The following is a 17,025-nucleotide window of genomic DNA, read 5'->3' as shown; positions in this document are numbered from 1 at the left end:
TACCTTCTTCTCATGGTTTACACTACTCTTACATCTGCTTCATTTACAGTTACCAGCTTTCAGTAGTCTTTGATGCCAAGCTCCTACCCAAAACCTCTCTCTATCCTTGTTCTAAGAAGAGATTGGAATGAAAAACTTTGGAAGCTTTCCCCATTAAACCAAAGTTAAAGGAAATTTAATTAGAAAGTGATACCATTTTAATATTGACCTTATCTATCCCAGTAGAATTATCACACCCCTGATCCTTATCAGATGTCAGATGTCCAATTAAGACTATAAAGCCTTTGGGGCAAACGTAGCCTCTTCCTTCATGTTACACAGAGCCACAGCACCTAAACCAATCCTTAAGTAACACACCTCAGAAAGTCAAAGAACTTGATTTTGCCAAGGGCAACACCACTGTGATTTGGAAATTACCGAAGAAGTTAAAAGTCCTCACACTTTGAAACTTCCAAATGCAAGAATAGGGTTCCCCTCAACAGAAATAATGTCTGACCATGTCTGAGAAGAGAGGAGCTGGGTACAGAATGCACTGAAAAGGTTTTTCCATGGTATCTCTAGCTCCTTCCTGCCTCAAATCTCCAAAGCCATCACTTATCCACTTCGAAACAGCAGGAGAGTCACTTCTTTTTTCCTCCTCTCTCCAGAAGGAGCACAGCAGAAATAAACCTCGAGTGATAAATTATGCACCACTTTTGTGTGGCTGCCTCTTGGCCAGACGGGAAATTTTTCTCCCAAAGCCTTTTGTTTCCAGCTTTGATCCCAGTGTTGGATCCGCTCTGTTCAGTTTTCCCTCAGCATGGAGGTGAAGGGAGAGCTGACACAGGCCAAGTTCAGGCTTACTGCAAGTCACAGTCAGATCTTCCATTAGCCTTCTCCCCTCCCCCCTTCCAACTGGAACTCTCCTTGAGTTTGAAAAGATCCTATTAAACATTTTCCAGAGGGCCTTACAGAGGATACATTATTTTGATGGATGCTGGGACTAAAGGAGGAGGATTTCTAAGTACAGTGAAATAATGGAGTTTGTTCTAATGGGTTTAAGAGATGCCCGGGGGCACCAAGTAAGTTCCTTCTCTGCAAATCAAAAACACAGAAGACCAGAAAATGGAGCCGAACAACTGAACGCCAGGAAGCGGGGAAATCGGGCTCTATTTAACTGCTGCTCTTGGTTACAGCCAACTTCAGGCTGCTTGGAAAAACAGCACACACACATATCACTGGCACAAACTTAACAGGAGAAAACAAAGAGACAACAGGGGTCAAACTGGGGGTGGCAAGAAGGAGAAGGATGCAAGGCTGGGTCCCCACCCCCTACCAGAGAGTCGGATCAATTATCCTTGAATACTAACAAGATTTCTGATTAAAGAACTGCTGCTATGCAATAGAAACAGAAAGCTCCAGCAGCCGGGAGGGGCTGTCAGGCACTAACAAAGAGACACAGAAGACTATGCCCTGCTAGGGCGTACGGAGGAAGTCACCATGCTGGAAGCCAGGAGAGGGGTCTCCCCTGCATGGAGTCATGATAACGTCTCACTGTTGGTAGATTTAACTCCAAGAGTAAAATTCCACTTTGACACTACAGAACATGGGGTCTGTTTTCAGGCACATGTGTTATCTACTGGAAGCTTTGCTGGACAACAGTCCTTTACACAGCCTCATCACTATAGTACAGAAGGTGAATTCCATTCTAACTCTAACCCATTCAGGGAAAAAAATATGGTGCTTTTTACTACTGAGTATTGCAACACCAGAAAGTTGCTGTCAACATACAACAAACAGCTTGAGAAACAAGATCTGTGCTGTCTTTGGTCATGCACTTTTTGACAAAACTGCAATCGGCAGTACAAACATTGAATATGCATCTACATTACTGTCTGTTAATCTTAATGGTTTCTGACTTCCTGACTGGTGGCTAATACCAGAAGAACCTAATCACCTAAGAACCTCATGACAGACAAAGCTTCTGTTACTACTTTTCAACCCACAGGTGTGCTAACACGCTTATACCAGAATGCTTAATATATCTCATACCATCAGAATGGGGCTCATGGCACTTCAATTCCCTTTTTTCCTTTGTCTTCTATATTAAATTATGTAATTCCCTGATATGAGGAATTTCGGTCATTCACAATTCAGCGCTACAAAAATCAACAAACATTAGCTCCATTTGATGTTAATAAAGTCTTTATGAAAACTTATTTTCCTGCCCTTTCACAGTGAGTCTCCTTTCATCTAGGCTCACAACAGCTGAGGAGATCTGCTGCTCACAGAAAGACTTAATGCAGCTCAAGACCAAATGCACAGGCTGGAATGCTTCAGCATCTAACAGACAGTTCTGCATAAAGGAGGCAAAAAAAACATGCCTGGAAAGCTGAAAAACCTGAGCATGAATTCACTCACAACAGGAGGGCAGTCAAATGCTCCCAGGTAACAGTCCCAGAGCAACCAGATATACAGCATGAATAAACTACAAGTCTACAGAATAACATGCCCCTGGATCCATACTTACTATCTTTAGTACAGGGAAATGGAAATCTACAGACAGAAGAAAGAAGAGATTCAAGGAGCATTATAGTGCCCAGTTTTCACTCAGTAGAGCAACAAAATCCCATAAAATATCTAACCCAACAGCAATGGCAAAGAACCATTGCCACCACAGACACAAAAGTAAGAGCCTAACCATCAAAGACATGAGATTTGTGGATGACAATTACATTTAGTGTTTTCTGACATGATTTGTGTGAAACAGACAGATGCTAAATACCGCATGCCATTCAAGGGAGTGGGGTTGTTGTATGCCAGAGCTAAACTAGAAATAATGGAGGACTAGAGAAATTAAGTATCCAAATTTCTTTTACATCTATTTTAATAACACTTTATTTACCAACTCACCCTTTCCAACAGACAGTCAGTAAAATTTCTGTGGTTTTACGATCTTTTGACTATCAGCAAGAGAAACATAAGTACTGTTAAAAAGAGAAATAGTCACAAGCAGAAAGGAATCCAATGAAGGTGCAGAACATGCACTTACTATATAAACCTATTTTTAAAACCTTGACTGGTTTTTAAGATACTATCTCTTTATCAGCTTTTGTAAGTGTTATGAAGCATACATTCTATTGTGTTCGACAGTAAGTTGCATTCTAGGGCAAATGGAGTTGGCCTTGGGCAAGACAATTTCTACTTCACTTCCCACATTTACAAAACAAGGATAATATTTGCCTATTTCACAAGAGTGCATGAAGATTCAAGAGCACTATCAGACTACAGATCATTCTCATAGAATTAATGCTTTAACTATTTTTTAATGTTAATTTCACTAGTCTGGAGAGCATTTACAAGTAAAAACAAAACACAAATTACTTTGATTTCTTTTTCTCAGCAAGTACTGCTTTCTGGTTTGAACTACAACTGGATAATGTTTCTATCTAACCACGTTTCCTTCTGTAAATTCAAGGAATACAATGTAGAAAAACAGCTACAAGTCTTCTGAAATCACATTTTATGGCCCACAGGAAGAGAATGTCCCTCTTCAATGTTCAAAAGATACTCTGGAAATGCAAGCACTTTACATAACTATGCACCTATTAATTTTCTTGCTGCATACACCCACACTCACAAGATATAAGAAGAGTTTCCCTGTTGAAGCAAACAGTGCTATAGCACACAACTGAAAGCTTCTAGAAAGAGAATATAAAAGAAAATTGCTTTTATACACTAAATAAAACAATAAGGCTAACTTCATACTGGAAGATTTATGCTATATGCTTTTCCATTATGTTTTAGTAGACAGAATTGTCAAAAGCAAAATAAAAAAACCACCACTTGTCACCACCTGCAGCACATTGCTCTTCATTTTAGAAATACAGGGAATGTTAGTGCCATCACCACTTTGGAAAAAAGAAAGTTAAGGTAATTCATGGTGATCAAGAGATCTGTGAGTATCATCCAGATTGATGATCAGCACCCTGGCATTATCAACATACCCAGGAAGTAGAACGTTATCACCTCCAAGCTGACAATAAGAAAAAGGGTACTTTGCACTTGGCTAATAGCTGTAGAACCAACAGCAATGCCAAGCACAGGTAATGGAAATTTTGAGTCCCACTGCAAAATATACTCTACAGAAGTAACACATTCAGGTTTCCAACTATAAAATGTAGTTAAGATGCTTCAGAAATGAAGCTCTGATATTAGCAATATATTTTTCTGGCAGACCTCCAGGAGCCAGGTCAGCAAACACATCAGCCAGACAGGTTCTGTGACATTCTGTATTTATACTAACACAGACCATCTTAACACCAGGTCCTTCTTCAATCCAGACACTAGCAGTGCACGACATTAGCATTAATTTCCCTCTCTATACCTGTTTTTACCTGCAATGCACTTTTCCAAGGGCTCAAGGTACTTACATACCTCTTTTGTTGGTTTGTGGTTTTTTTGGCACTTCCTTCTCCAGTTTGATCTGCCACTATCCACTACAAGAGTCAAAGGTCAGTCTTGTAGACTTGTTTGCTTTATGCTCTCCTGTACTGAGGCAGAGCAGTAAATGACCAAGTGTTTCTAACAACTTACCTGCTTGGCATCGCAACTTCTGTGGATGCTTTATGACAGCACACCACCCCGGCAGGTACTTCTAAGGGACATCTTGGAAAATTTTCTAGCTAAGTGGAGGAACACTCATCACAAATTTTGGTATTTTCTCTGCCACCTCTGTCCTGATATCTCCTCCTGGTTTTCCTTGCTTCAAATAGGAAAAAGATCGCTCAGGGATTGTGTCCTTATTTCAAAATTGTGTCTTTATTTCCTTTTATTTTGATGAAGGAAAGAAGATATTCACTTCTGGAAGCAGCTGTACATTCAATCATAAACTTACAGTCATCTGACAAGAGGATACACAAAAGTGCACTGATGGGAAAACTACATGAAAGAGAAACAAGCTGCCATAAAAAAAGCATCCTAGAGACATCAAGAAACAACCACCGACTAGCAAACTTGCATTTTACAATCAGACATCCCCCACATGGCTGTTAACAGCCCAGACACATTAACTAGGAGCACCTGGGTAACAGCCAAAATAAAACACATCCAGATCTGTACCTACACTAAGATGTATCTTTTAGATCCTTCTCACTCCTAGAGAGCAGCTAAGTATCTGTGTGGCATTTGGGAACTCAAGAGTACTTCTGGCTCCTAAAAAGTAGGATTTCTGATACACGGAAATACAGCCCTCTCAAGTCAGTCTATCCAAGCTGCCTTAGCACATTCTTCAAAGCTGCCTGCATTTAGGTTTTTTTGTTAGAAAAAAAATAGTATTACTTGAAACCCAAACTCCCTACGATTCTGCCCCAGGGGCAATACATGTAGAATGATGGAGGTCAGCAGCACTACTGCAAATGCTTCCTGTAATTTCAGAGTAGCACATCAGAAAACGGATGGGTGAAATTTTACAGCAGCTGCCAAAGCAATGAAGGGAAAGAAATGAGGTACGTATCTCCTCTCCACACCCCTCCCCCAAAAGCCTTCTAATTCTTTATAAACCATCTCCCGAACCGTTTAGATGCTTTCTTCTCCACCGGGCGCACTTGTACAATCAAGAACCACCGCACAAAACGAAGAAAAGCAGATGCCAGTTGACAGAGCAACCACAAAGATGAAGTTTTCATGGCGAGACTTGACGGGACTACCTCCCGGCTAGCCAAGAGCGCAGCGAAACCCTCCCCTCGTCACTATTTTTGGTACTCCTGCTCTGGCCCCGCTGTGCCAGGGCGCTGCGGGAGGATTCCCAGTCCCCGCCGAGGCGAGGCAGGTAGCCCGGGGCGCCACCGCGGAGCCGGGCTGTACCTTTAAGGGGCCCGTCGCGGCGGGTGCGCGGCTGCATTCCTGCTCCGGAGCGGCGGCTGTCCCGACACGCCGGGCACGGCAGCCTGCGAGGCAACCTGCGCGCCCGCCCCGGCCCGGCCCGCCGCTCGCACCGCGGGAACAAAGCCCGCGCCCGCCGCCGCCAAACTTCCGCGGGGAGCAGCGGCCGCGTGGGCGCTGCGGGCTCTCCGCTGGGGAGAGCCCGCTGGCCAGGGCAGAGCCTCTCCGCGACCCGCGCTCCGGCCTGCCGGGTCACTCTTCCCGGGACACGGCGAAGGCGAGAGCCCCGCGTCTGGGCGCGGGACGGGGCGCGGACAAAGCGCGGCGGCGCAGGGCAGGGCTCCCAGCCCGGCGGGCGCGGGCAGGTGAGCGGCGCGACCGGGCAGGGCTCTCCGCCTGGGCACGGATCGCCGCCGCCGAGCCCGGGACGGCAGCTGGGCCCCCCGCGCTGCCGCGGGGCAGAGCGTGCCGCGGCAGCCGCTTACCTCTGGAGCGGAGCAGCGCTCCCAGCAGCACCAGCAGGAGCTGCGGAGGCGCGGGCAGGAGACAACCCCCGCCGCGCCGCCTCATGGTGGCAGCGCCCCGGCCCCGCGCCCGGGCCGCCCGCAGCGACGTCGCGGGCTCCTCCTGCGCGGAGCGCCCCGGCACGACCGCCGCTCGCTCCGTCCGCAGCCGCGGCAACTCCGGGGCCGGGGGCTCCCTCTCCGCTCCGCCCGCCCAGGCCCGGCCCCGAAGGAGGAGCCCCGCCGGGGCAGCCCCCGCCCCGCTCCCCCCAGCGCCGAGGCACTTCGCAAACTTTCGACGAGGCAGAGGCGGTCCCGCGGCCGAGTCTCCGCGCGGGACACGCGCCTCCCTTCCCCACCTCGTGAGGCCGTCACTAGAGAGACCCCTAGGCTCGCCCGGAGCTCCCGGACTTGCCCTGGGTACGGCTCCCTCACCGCTGGCGGAGAAGCCCTTCCTAAAGCAGCTCCGGTGCTCGGGGCCGTCGATGTCGGCTCTCCCTGTCCCAACTCCAGCAGCATCGCCAAGGAACTTTGCTCCGGGCTCTCGGCGGAGCGCCGCAGGGCTGCCCGACATCCTCCTGTCCCAGCGCGTTGCCACCGCTTCCCGACTTGTGCCAGCTAGGCTGTACCCAGGACAAGTCGCAGAGCCCTACTTCCCGTCCCGTCCCCACTTGCCAAACTCCCTTCGAAAGGGAAACATTCACGAGTCCTTTGCCCAGCATGCATATTGCTACCTATGAGAAACGTCTATTTTTCCCCTCCGTTCGAGACAAGATTCTATTTTCCTTGTAGCAACGGTGTCCAAAGATAGCTAACTATGTAGGAACCTCAGGTACCCTAAAAAAAAGATTCAGGGTTGATTCCTGCAGGAACAGAAATTAACACTTGGACAATTAGCTTATGTGCCTTCTGTTCTGTGCTGCATTAAAAAGCAGACAGGCTGGAGATCACCCTTAGAGCCAGTTTTACGATCCTTTTGGTATGATTTGACATTTTAATACATAGGGTTGACAACGCAAGGAACTGTTGCTAAATAAATAATCTCAGTTGATCTCAAAGTATTAACTCAAAGAAGGAAGCTCACTTGGATAGTCCAAACCCAGACCACAGGAGAAGATGAGAATTTTGTCAAATTGAGACCAAAGAGCCAGTAATAGAAAAGGTCTTGTTTAAAGCCTTCCTGTAGATGAATCTAGAAGAAGCTGTAATTAATCCCATCCTTTAAACAATCACAAGAGTAAGAAATTGGCACAGCATGTGATGGAGAGAATTATGCCACTCTTATTAATTAAATGTAAAATGGTGAAGACAACGGGTATTATTAAAAATGTCAACATAAAATTATAACAGGGATTGAGTCTTGACAAATTGTGCTCAGTGGAAAGAGAAAATAATCCAACACAGCTTCACTGAGGAGAACTCCCAGGAGCAGGAACACCAGAAGAAATAGTAAGCAGCAAACCATGTTTAAATCTACTGTACACAGCCACCAAAATTTTTAAAAAGAAGACTTTTTTCTTTATATGAAGAACCACTGCTTCAAGATAGGAATAAATCCACGTTAGTGCAAAATAGGCAAAGTGTGCAAAGTTGCAGAAGGGTAACAACAAATACAGGTAGTCAAGAGGGACTTGTTGAGGTGAAGAGATTAAAAAAACTTCTCTATTTTAATACTGACTTGGAATCAGTGACAGACTGAGGCACAGAAAGTATATGCAATTATTGAAAAGTAATAAACTACAAGATACCAGAGTTTAAGATGGTTGAAGGGTAAGAATTCTGAATAGTGGGTTAAGGTTAAGAGGGAGAAAACAATAACCTCACACTGACTGGCTGACTGACTAGAATGCAAAACCCCCACTGTATCTCCCTAAAATACAGAGCAATGTAACCAAAATTAATTTAAGTTTATATTCTCTACTAAGGCTAGATCATCAGGTAGTATAACTCAGAGGAGTCCTTCTAACTTCAGGCTCACAGAAACTTTTAGAAGTTTAGGTGCTGAAGTACTGAGAGTGATAAAGGACAGAGGCAGGGCCCAGAACTTCCTGATAATTAAATACTTAGGTCATGGAACAGTCAGCTGTTGAGATCAGTATTTTCCTGTGTTTGAAACAAAAGCCCCTCGAAAAATATTGTCCTAAATTCAAATAAATTCACTTGTTAGCTCTTCAGTTCTTTTCTCCCCAGGGAACAAATGTTTTTACCCACTCTATTAAAATGCGTTTACCAGTCCTCTGCACCCTGCACTGTATTCTGACAAATCACTTTCCTCTCTAAACTCAACTTCCTTAAACTGTATCTCTGCCTTATTATTAATTTTGAAATCCCCATGTGAAATGTCAGAGAAGCACATAGTATTATCTTTCACAAAAATCTCCTAAATAGATTGCATTTGAATGGATGAAAATTTATACTATAAACTTCTCAATTACCTACCTGTTGATAAATACTTCAATTGAATATAGCCCTGATTACATGTGGGATCTTTGAGGAATAATTATAAAGTAGATTTATGCAGTGTAAAATGGATATTTCTCACAAAAGTAGAAAAGTTGCTAAACAATGTTGATAAAATTTAACCATATGTTTTCATCTTGCCTCTTTCAGACCAAATAACTTTAAGATTATGTAAATATCAAAATACACTTCAATCCATGCACAAATAGCATGGGTTGAACCTACCCAGTAGGTACTTGCTCCTACCCACACCTATGAGGGAGGAACATCATTAAATAACCTGCAATAATTTATAGATCACTGATAAATGATATATAAAGCAAGTATTGTGAGACAGACAAGAAAGAATTAATTAAAATATAATTAACAATTCATTTATATGACAACATGCCCAAGCAAAAAAAACTCCACCAGTCATTATAAATGGAACAGGAAGGAGATTATTATCCTATTAACCATTTTGGGGCATAATTCAGATATACCCCCCCTCCAAAAAGAAACATTAGTGAAATAAACCAATCCAATGATAGAAAATAAGTGCTATGAAATAATACAAATAATTTGCATAATTTTCAGGGTGTTTTTAAATAACAAACCTGTGTCAGGAAAAAGACAACCAAGAACACTGTGTCATTAGAAAAAGAAGAAAGAAAGGGACCAGAATGAGGTAGGATTATTAGGGAAAATACACTTCATCTATCTTGAAACTGTAGAGATTTTAATAAGAGGTTTAAAGAAAGAAAGGTGGGGGGGGGAAGAAAAAATGGTGTAGGTCTTACCTATCAAAGTATTTTTAAAGGATTTAAATTCTTTTCATGCTTCTTCACACAAGTTTCCTAGAAGAGAATGACACATTGGGTAGCTTAATTGTTGTGTTCAGAAAGGTTTGGAGCAATTGTGTTTTAAATACTTGAGACAGAGTGAATTAATTTACTAGAATGAAAAACACATGAAAAATGGGCAAAATTCATTTGTGCTAAAACAAGTTCCCTTTTTAAAGCAAGGTAAAGCTCACTGTGTGAACAGAAGGCAACAGACACGATACACCTTGTATGGCTTTCAGCATCATCTCACAAGACACTTTCATAGAATGACATTTTAAATACAGATACGTGAAAATGTGCAAGCATCTGATAGAAGGAAACCACAGTGGTCATTAGTCATTATTCATCAAAAGACAAAGGCACTTCAGATTTGTTCCTAGATGCATCTAGAGTTCTGTTTTGTCTACTATGTACACTGACAACTTAAACAATGCAACATTTATGCTTGGAAAATCTGAGCCACGACAACTGATAACCTCAAAACAAAGGCAAAGAGCTGAAAACACTAGGAAGGATGAGATCAGACACCCCAAATCCTATTGGCAAATTGATCAGTTTGCACAAAAAACCAACAAGGTAAACCACAGTAGTTAGAAACATGCTATTCTTGGGAAACAGAATGAAAAATTAATAAACTGCACTGAATTTTGGACTAGACAGAAATACAGCATTTTAGGATTACAAACAATATAAACCAACAATGCAGCAGCACTGCCAGGAATGTGTTGAATTCTGGAACATCTGAACAGGTGTGTCATATACGAGACAATTTGTTTTCTAAAATTCGCATAATACTGAAGCCCCCATTGGATAGTATGTCTGGTCCTGCCTGAACACCGTAGAAACATAAAAACAACTGAAGAGAAACAAGAAAATAATAATAATAATAAATGTATAAATCAAACACTTTGAGAAGAAGCTGAAAGAATTAGGTATGCCTAGTCAAGAAATAAAAGCTTCAAGACAGATGCAGCTTTCTGATATTTATAAGAGCTAATTACAGAAATGTTCATCAGCCATCCTCTATGGCTCCAGTAGAAAGACATGAAAGAGTCAACTTCATTTGCAAAAAGAAATGCTTAAAATATTTTTCTGATCATTATTTCAACTGAGGATTTTTCAACAAAAAATGGAGCAGACAGTCTAGAGGGACTGTGGAATCTCTTCCACTGGATTTTTATAAGAACGCAATTCGATAAACATGCTGGTACTAGCCTTGATATGTTTAGTCTTGGTGCTGTACAGACTGGACTAGGTGATCTTTTGGAATGCCTACCAAACTTGCGTTCTACAATGGATATAGCTCATGAAATTTGGACTGGAAAGATAATTACAAACTCTGCACTCTGATCAAATTCTGTTTTACTAGCAAACTCCACTAAATAAACAGAAAAGCCAGGAAAACACCAAAACATTACCAACAGGGCTCTAAGTTCTAGATAAAATCACAGGTATTAAGACCATGAGATTTTCTGGTGGTCCTTTTAATTTCTTTAGTTACTCCACTGGTACATTAAATACATCAGTTCCCTCTTCCATACCACCAGTGAACTAAAGAGGTGGTAGTTTGGATTACCAGGTAAGCTAAAAGTCAGATTTTCCCATACTCAGGACAGTTTTGCGTCCAGCTTCACTGATGTAAAGAACTAGTTTAATTTTCCAAAGAGCTGAGGAATTGTCAGCTTTTGCATCTGGTTACCTAATTTGTAAATTATGGTTTCTCTGTTAAATACATTAAATGAAATTTTAACATTGATTTATATTTTTATTTTATCACATTTTCCTTTGTTGCCTTCCCTTAAGTTTTCTAAGTACTGCCATTAGTACTGTGTACCCATAGGTGCTCACAGGTGTCATAAATATTCAAATACTGTCACCATCGTCCCCTACAGTGTTTCTCAAGTTACTGCTCACTTATTCTTAATAAAACCATATGCCATCTTCTGCAGTGTTACCACTTGTTTTCATTTACAAAAATATAAAATTCAGTTTAGCAAGTCAGAGTTTATGTGTTACTTAATTTTCTTCACCTTTCATTTACTGCTGCTTTCTAAGCATTCCAGTTTCACATTTGTTCTGGGAAACTTTGTGATCATCTCAAGGACCTTTCTAATTCTACTTTGCAGTTCAGATCAGCAAAACTAAAGATTACATTAAATGGCTACATTTAAAAGCTGAGATATGAAGAATCTTGCAAAAGGTCCTTTGTAATGTGTTGTCCAAAGTACAGATTCATCTAACCCCTTCCCTTTTCATGTGTATGTCTAGAAGGTGGGACAGAAACCAACCTCCAAGGCACTTTAATCTTCCTAAGAAAAAAAAATAAGAAATAAAAAATAAAAAGAGAGAAAAGAGAACAAAACCATAAGTAAATTGACTCTCAAAATAGGAAAAAAAAAAACAAAAACCCACCCCAAAATCAAACAACAGACCAAACCAAAACTTTCTTCAAGTGTTTCTTTCTCCCTGTGTTTTTGAAAGCTGGTTCTGCTCCTTCTTGTGCTGGTTCCCTAACATCCTCTATGTAAAAATAATGCAAATAAACACCCTCTTCTATTCCTGATGAGACTCCTCCCTGCAGTGAAATGGCAATTATCCAGGCCTTGCACAATGTCTACATTGCAAAGATAGCCTATGGCCTACCCTTAGGAACTGCACAGCTTAATACCTTGATTCTGGCACAGAAAAAAAGGAAAAGAGGAAGAGCTTAAAAGGGAAATGTTCTCTTAAAAGCCAGCAAAAGAATTAAGCTTGAAGACAGAAGCCTAGCCACCTTTATTCCCCAAACACATTCAAATGGATAAGTAGCAAGTTGTGTCTCCTAAATTAATTTTTGACTCCACAGAGAAGCACTTTCTAAAGAACTGAAGACGTGTGTTTTTCTTTGACTTCCAGCTATTAATGCAGTTTGCCATCAATAGTCTCTGTACTCAGATAAGATGTTTGTGGTAAAAATCAATCACACAATCAGAAAGGAAGGTGACCTTATATCTCTCAGTATGTGGAATATCTTCAATGGGCTGACTTTTCCTTTCTGAAAAAACCTAGAATACATAAATTGGGCCTGTAAAGAAACAAGTAGTCATGGGAATAGATGTGAAAGACATAAACATCCTTTTCTCAGCTCACACACCTTTCTTGTTCGCAGAAGCCACTGTGGAGATGTAAAAATGTAGACAGAATGATAAAGAGAGTTTTCTTTTTTGAAGATGATTCACTTCTAATACTTTATTGGCATGATGGGTCTGGCAAGTCCTGCCAACACAAACAAGATATAACCCTTGAGTGTTTCTGATAAGATGTCAACCATCTGCTTTCCTATCGGGTGGCTGTATCAGAGATACCTCTTAACACCTCTCCCTCTGTCATACTAGCTTTTGATAAATGTGAGTGAGGGAACAAATTAATTGCTCCTTAGGAGTACTGGGTGAGACCTGAATAAAGGCACAGGTGGGAGCAAGATCCAGACTTGCACACCCTCTTCACATGAGTCACCCACACATAAGCACACACATCCAGCCTCCCTCCCAGTCACATACTTGTGTCCATATCATTGCAAGATTAGGATTTTAGAAACTTTAACATGATATTAGCATTCTAAGAGTTGAAGGTAATCGGGGTTTGTGTATTGCATTTCCATTCATTCTAGGTCAGCAGAGTTGTTGCAAACTCTATCAGAGACTTGAGCAAAACCCAACACATATAATGCATAGGGAAGACCATGTCATAGAGACTACAGGTTTCTCTTGTTTCTGTTTCACATAACTTAGAGAACACTGAGTATGTTTAGTAAGTATCAGAAATATCTAGTCACAGAATTTTAGAAAAACTCTGATCCACATCTAAACTTTACATATTCATGGAACACCTCTTCCTTTACTAACATAGTGTAAAATTCAACACTTAAAGTTAGAATCTTAAGGATATTTTCTTAATATATAATGTTATTATCAGATTCAAATGCAGAATTTGAATTTTGCTGTGGTCTAGAAACTAGAATGATAAAGTTAACAAATCAAAACAAAAATTTAAAAACATTCGTCAGCTAAAAATTACTTAGGTTACTTAATAATTTTCTACTATATTCTGAAAAATGTTCCATGCTTCCTCTAGTCTGTTTAGAATTAATTGCCATAATCTTCATTTACTGTTTCAGTCTCAATTGGTTTATATCCTCTCTCAGTAAGTGATTTGCTTTTCTTCTTAAGTACTCCAACCCTTATACCTTCTCCTCTAGTCACTCCATAAAGTTGTTACTCTTGAAAACACCTTAAGCATTATGTAGCAAAAGAAAAAAACATTTATCACTATATCCTCTTATATTATGGAATGAATCACCAGGCTACAGATGTGTGCTTTTGCTGGAAAAATATTTTGACTGCAACTCCTGTGGAGTGGCAGGGCTCTGCAGCACTGTCTTCCAAAAGCCCTTTTGAGTAGCTAGCAGACAGAATTAAGAATTGTTTTGCAAGAATTCCAGTATTTTAATGAATCTGTGATCTCCTCTTTCTTTCATTTTGTTGGGTTTTTCCCCTTGATTCCATCATTTGCTTTTCTATGCAGATGTTATAAGACAAAATATTTTCAGAGTACTTTGCATGTGATTAATCTCTGTTCTGCACACAGAAAGTTATGCACCTTTCCCACAAGAGCTGGCCACTGCAGCCATCAGATACAGCTTCACTCCACCCCCAGAAACAACAGCTCACTCCCACTTATGGAAGGTGTGCCTGTTCTCTTGCACACACACAAAGCCATTTACTTACTATCATTTTCTCACACAGACACCTTGTCTAATGGATAACAGAGTCTGGCAGCTTATGTTTGCAAGGAACATTCAATAAGTAGAAACAAATAATGAAAATTGCAGGCCTTTTTGGGTTACCCCCCAGGATGAGCTAAGCCTTGGCTGTCAGAAATGCTTTCCATGCCAGAATTTCATAGTGATATTTATTTTTACCAGGCATTTTAGAATTTTTTTCTTTGTTTGGCATGAGAGATCCTGCAAACTCTGCCAGAAATGGCTGTTTTTCTTCTCTGCATCATTAGTGGGGCGGCATTCCAACAGAGAAGGGTCACTCACTTGGTACTTAAGTACTTTTAAAGATGTCCTTTCCTTCCTGATGAGATAATGGGAACAAAAACTGAAGGAGAGTCTTTCAACAGTTTGCTCTTTCAAAAAAGTCAACTTTGCTTACTAAACACTAAACTCAAAATCAGAATTTGGACAGTGCATTTAATACATGCCAGGAATCTATTATACAACTTACAGCTACCATTGATTTGGAAATGAACATGTGGCCTCAATGAGCCACAGAATCTGTCATACTGCATTCCCTTTTCTCATAAGCACATCAAGCAAAGTTCAACAGTACTCCTTATGGCTGAGGAGTAGAAGAGTATTTCAAGGCGTTTTTTAACTCCCAACAACTTGTATTTAAAATACAAGGATCTCGGAGCTTGTTTAGGCCTAAATAATCAACAATACAGACATCTCAAAATCAGAGCAGATTTCTCTTTACTTTCTGTCCAAGAGGGAAAATAAAATTTTAGCAATCCAGATTAAAATGCAGTTAAACTAGTAAATAAAATAGAAATTATGATGGCATCATGTTGACAGTACAGTTTCTTGTATGCTTATGACATCTTACTAGTTAAGTATATTCCTGACTTAAGACTTCCAGGTACAATTACTGGTTAAGCTCTGTAATGGTAGAAAAGCTGGCTACTTAAGAGAGCTGCTGCTGTAATCATGTTATCTATCATTAGCTGGAAAACACACAGTTGTTTCCAAAATTCCTCTTGTGGCAGATGTTAGGAGAGAGAAACTTGGTGAATCTCATTTCTCTAAAGGTCTTAAAGAACAGTGTAAGTTCTATCTGCTTGTCTAGGTTTTACCTGAAGAGATAAACACATATTAATACTGCATTATTTGGGAAAAATAATTCATTTACTTGCAAAACCACTGTGCTGTAGGTGAACCAGATAAACAGTTCATTCAGCTTGAGAAGGCTCAGATTAGCAGAAGAACTAGAAGTAGTGGATCTTATTTTGTAAATGACTCTTGAGGAACCAACAATATAAAAATATGGATTTCATCACAAAATTTCATTGAGGTTTTGGCTGACTGTTTTATATAAGATAATCTTATTTTTAGTACGTCTTTAGAGAGTTTGGTCATTATTCCTATAAATAATTATTAAATCAAAAATTCAATGAGAGGTTTTTATGGGTTTGCAACTGACTCATAAATGAATCATCCAGCTTCAGTGCCATTGATTTTTTAAATGACTTACAAAATAGAATTCTAATTTCACTTACAGTATTTCAAATAATTTACATAAATAATAGCATGTGAAACTCTGACTCTCCATTTCTTCAGTTCTCTCCTCAAAACTTACCTCTGCTAATGTGCCAAAAATAATAGCTTATCAATAAAGATTGACAGTTGTTTAAGTCAATGTTTTTCTCTTCACAGTATAATTTGGTTTTCATGTGTCTTTTTGTTACCACACCTGCAATTTTATTAATTATTATGTACAAGGAAAACTCACCTGGAAAATACATGGGAAGCCTTGAAGAACACAAAAGACTATCAAAGTCAAAAAAGCCAAGCTCTGCACAGTACAGATTCTTAGCCAACTATGCTTTAAAACAGGATAAAAGCTTTGGATGCTCAAAGGATAAACAAGAAAGGCCAGAGACATTTTCTCAGTGTTTCTGTGAAGCTGCCTTACATTGATTTCACAGTCACATGGAATAATACTGAAGACTGCCCACAGCTTAGTTCTTTGCACATTTCCATCAGTGACTTGAAGGAAAAAAAAAAAAAAAAAAAAGTTTGTTTCCTCAACTACACCTAAAAAAGCTGTATTGTAACCATCTTAGTAGTAATTGTTGAAATTCTAAGCAAATGAAGCATTTCATTCCAATAAAAGTAATAGAAGCCAGGCCAAGTAGCTCAGTCTGTTTAAAACAAGGCACTTCCTGTAGAATATTTTCTTGATATCTAGTCCTGTTTATTATTCTATATAATACTCTATCTGAAAGAGGAGCTGTTTCTCAGGAGAACTTTGTCTAATAAAAGGAAAATATTGCAGTTCAACATTGATAGTATAATTTGGAAAATTGAACATAAAATCAGCAGACCGTAAGCTAAGCAATTAACATAGTGGGGCAAAGTATGTGTTACTGGAGAAAAACAGAAATCTGATTTTAGCAAAGTTGCTGAGAAACACAAAACTTACACACAGGTGAGAGGTTTTCAGTCCATGCATCTTAACATAATAAAGATATTTTATTTCATTACATAATTTAAATTATACCACTATTTTCAAACTTGTGGTCAAATGGACTCTTGCATAACTAAGTTAGCC

The 17,025-nt window shown here is 40.3% G+C and overlaps 1 protein-coding gene across 3 annotated transcripts in view; it reads right to left on the bottom strand.

The window, feature by feature from the left end:
* Window positions 1-6,552, bottom strand: part of LRP4 (LDL receptor related protein 4) — an 83,615-nt gene extending 77,063 nt beyond the window's left edge. For all 3 annotated transcript variants that reach the window (XM_015629764.2, XM_015629765.2, XM_015629766.2), the window contains exon 1: window positions 6,348-6,552. In XM_015629764.2, coding sequence (XP_015485250.1) covers window positions 6,348-6,432 — 85 coding nt within the window. In that variant the 5' untranslated portion in view covers window positions 6,433-6,552. The remainder of the gene's footprint in view (window positions 1-6,347) is intronic.
* Between the last annotated feature and the right edge of the window lie 10,473 nt (window positions 6,553-17,025).

The sequence above is a fragment of the Parus major genome, chromosome 5 (genome assembly GCF_001522545.3).
Source record: "Parus major isolate Abel chromosome 5, Parus_major1.1, whole genome shotgun sequence".
In the NCBI taxonomy this organism is placed as follows: Eukaryota; Metazoa; Chordata; class Aves; order Passeriformes; family Paridae; genus Parus; species Parus major.
Note: the sequence above shows the minus strand (reverse complement) of the source record. Positions and strands in the feature narration are given on the sequence as shown.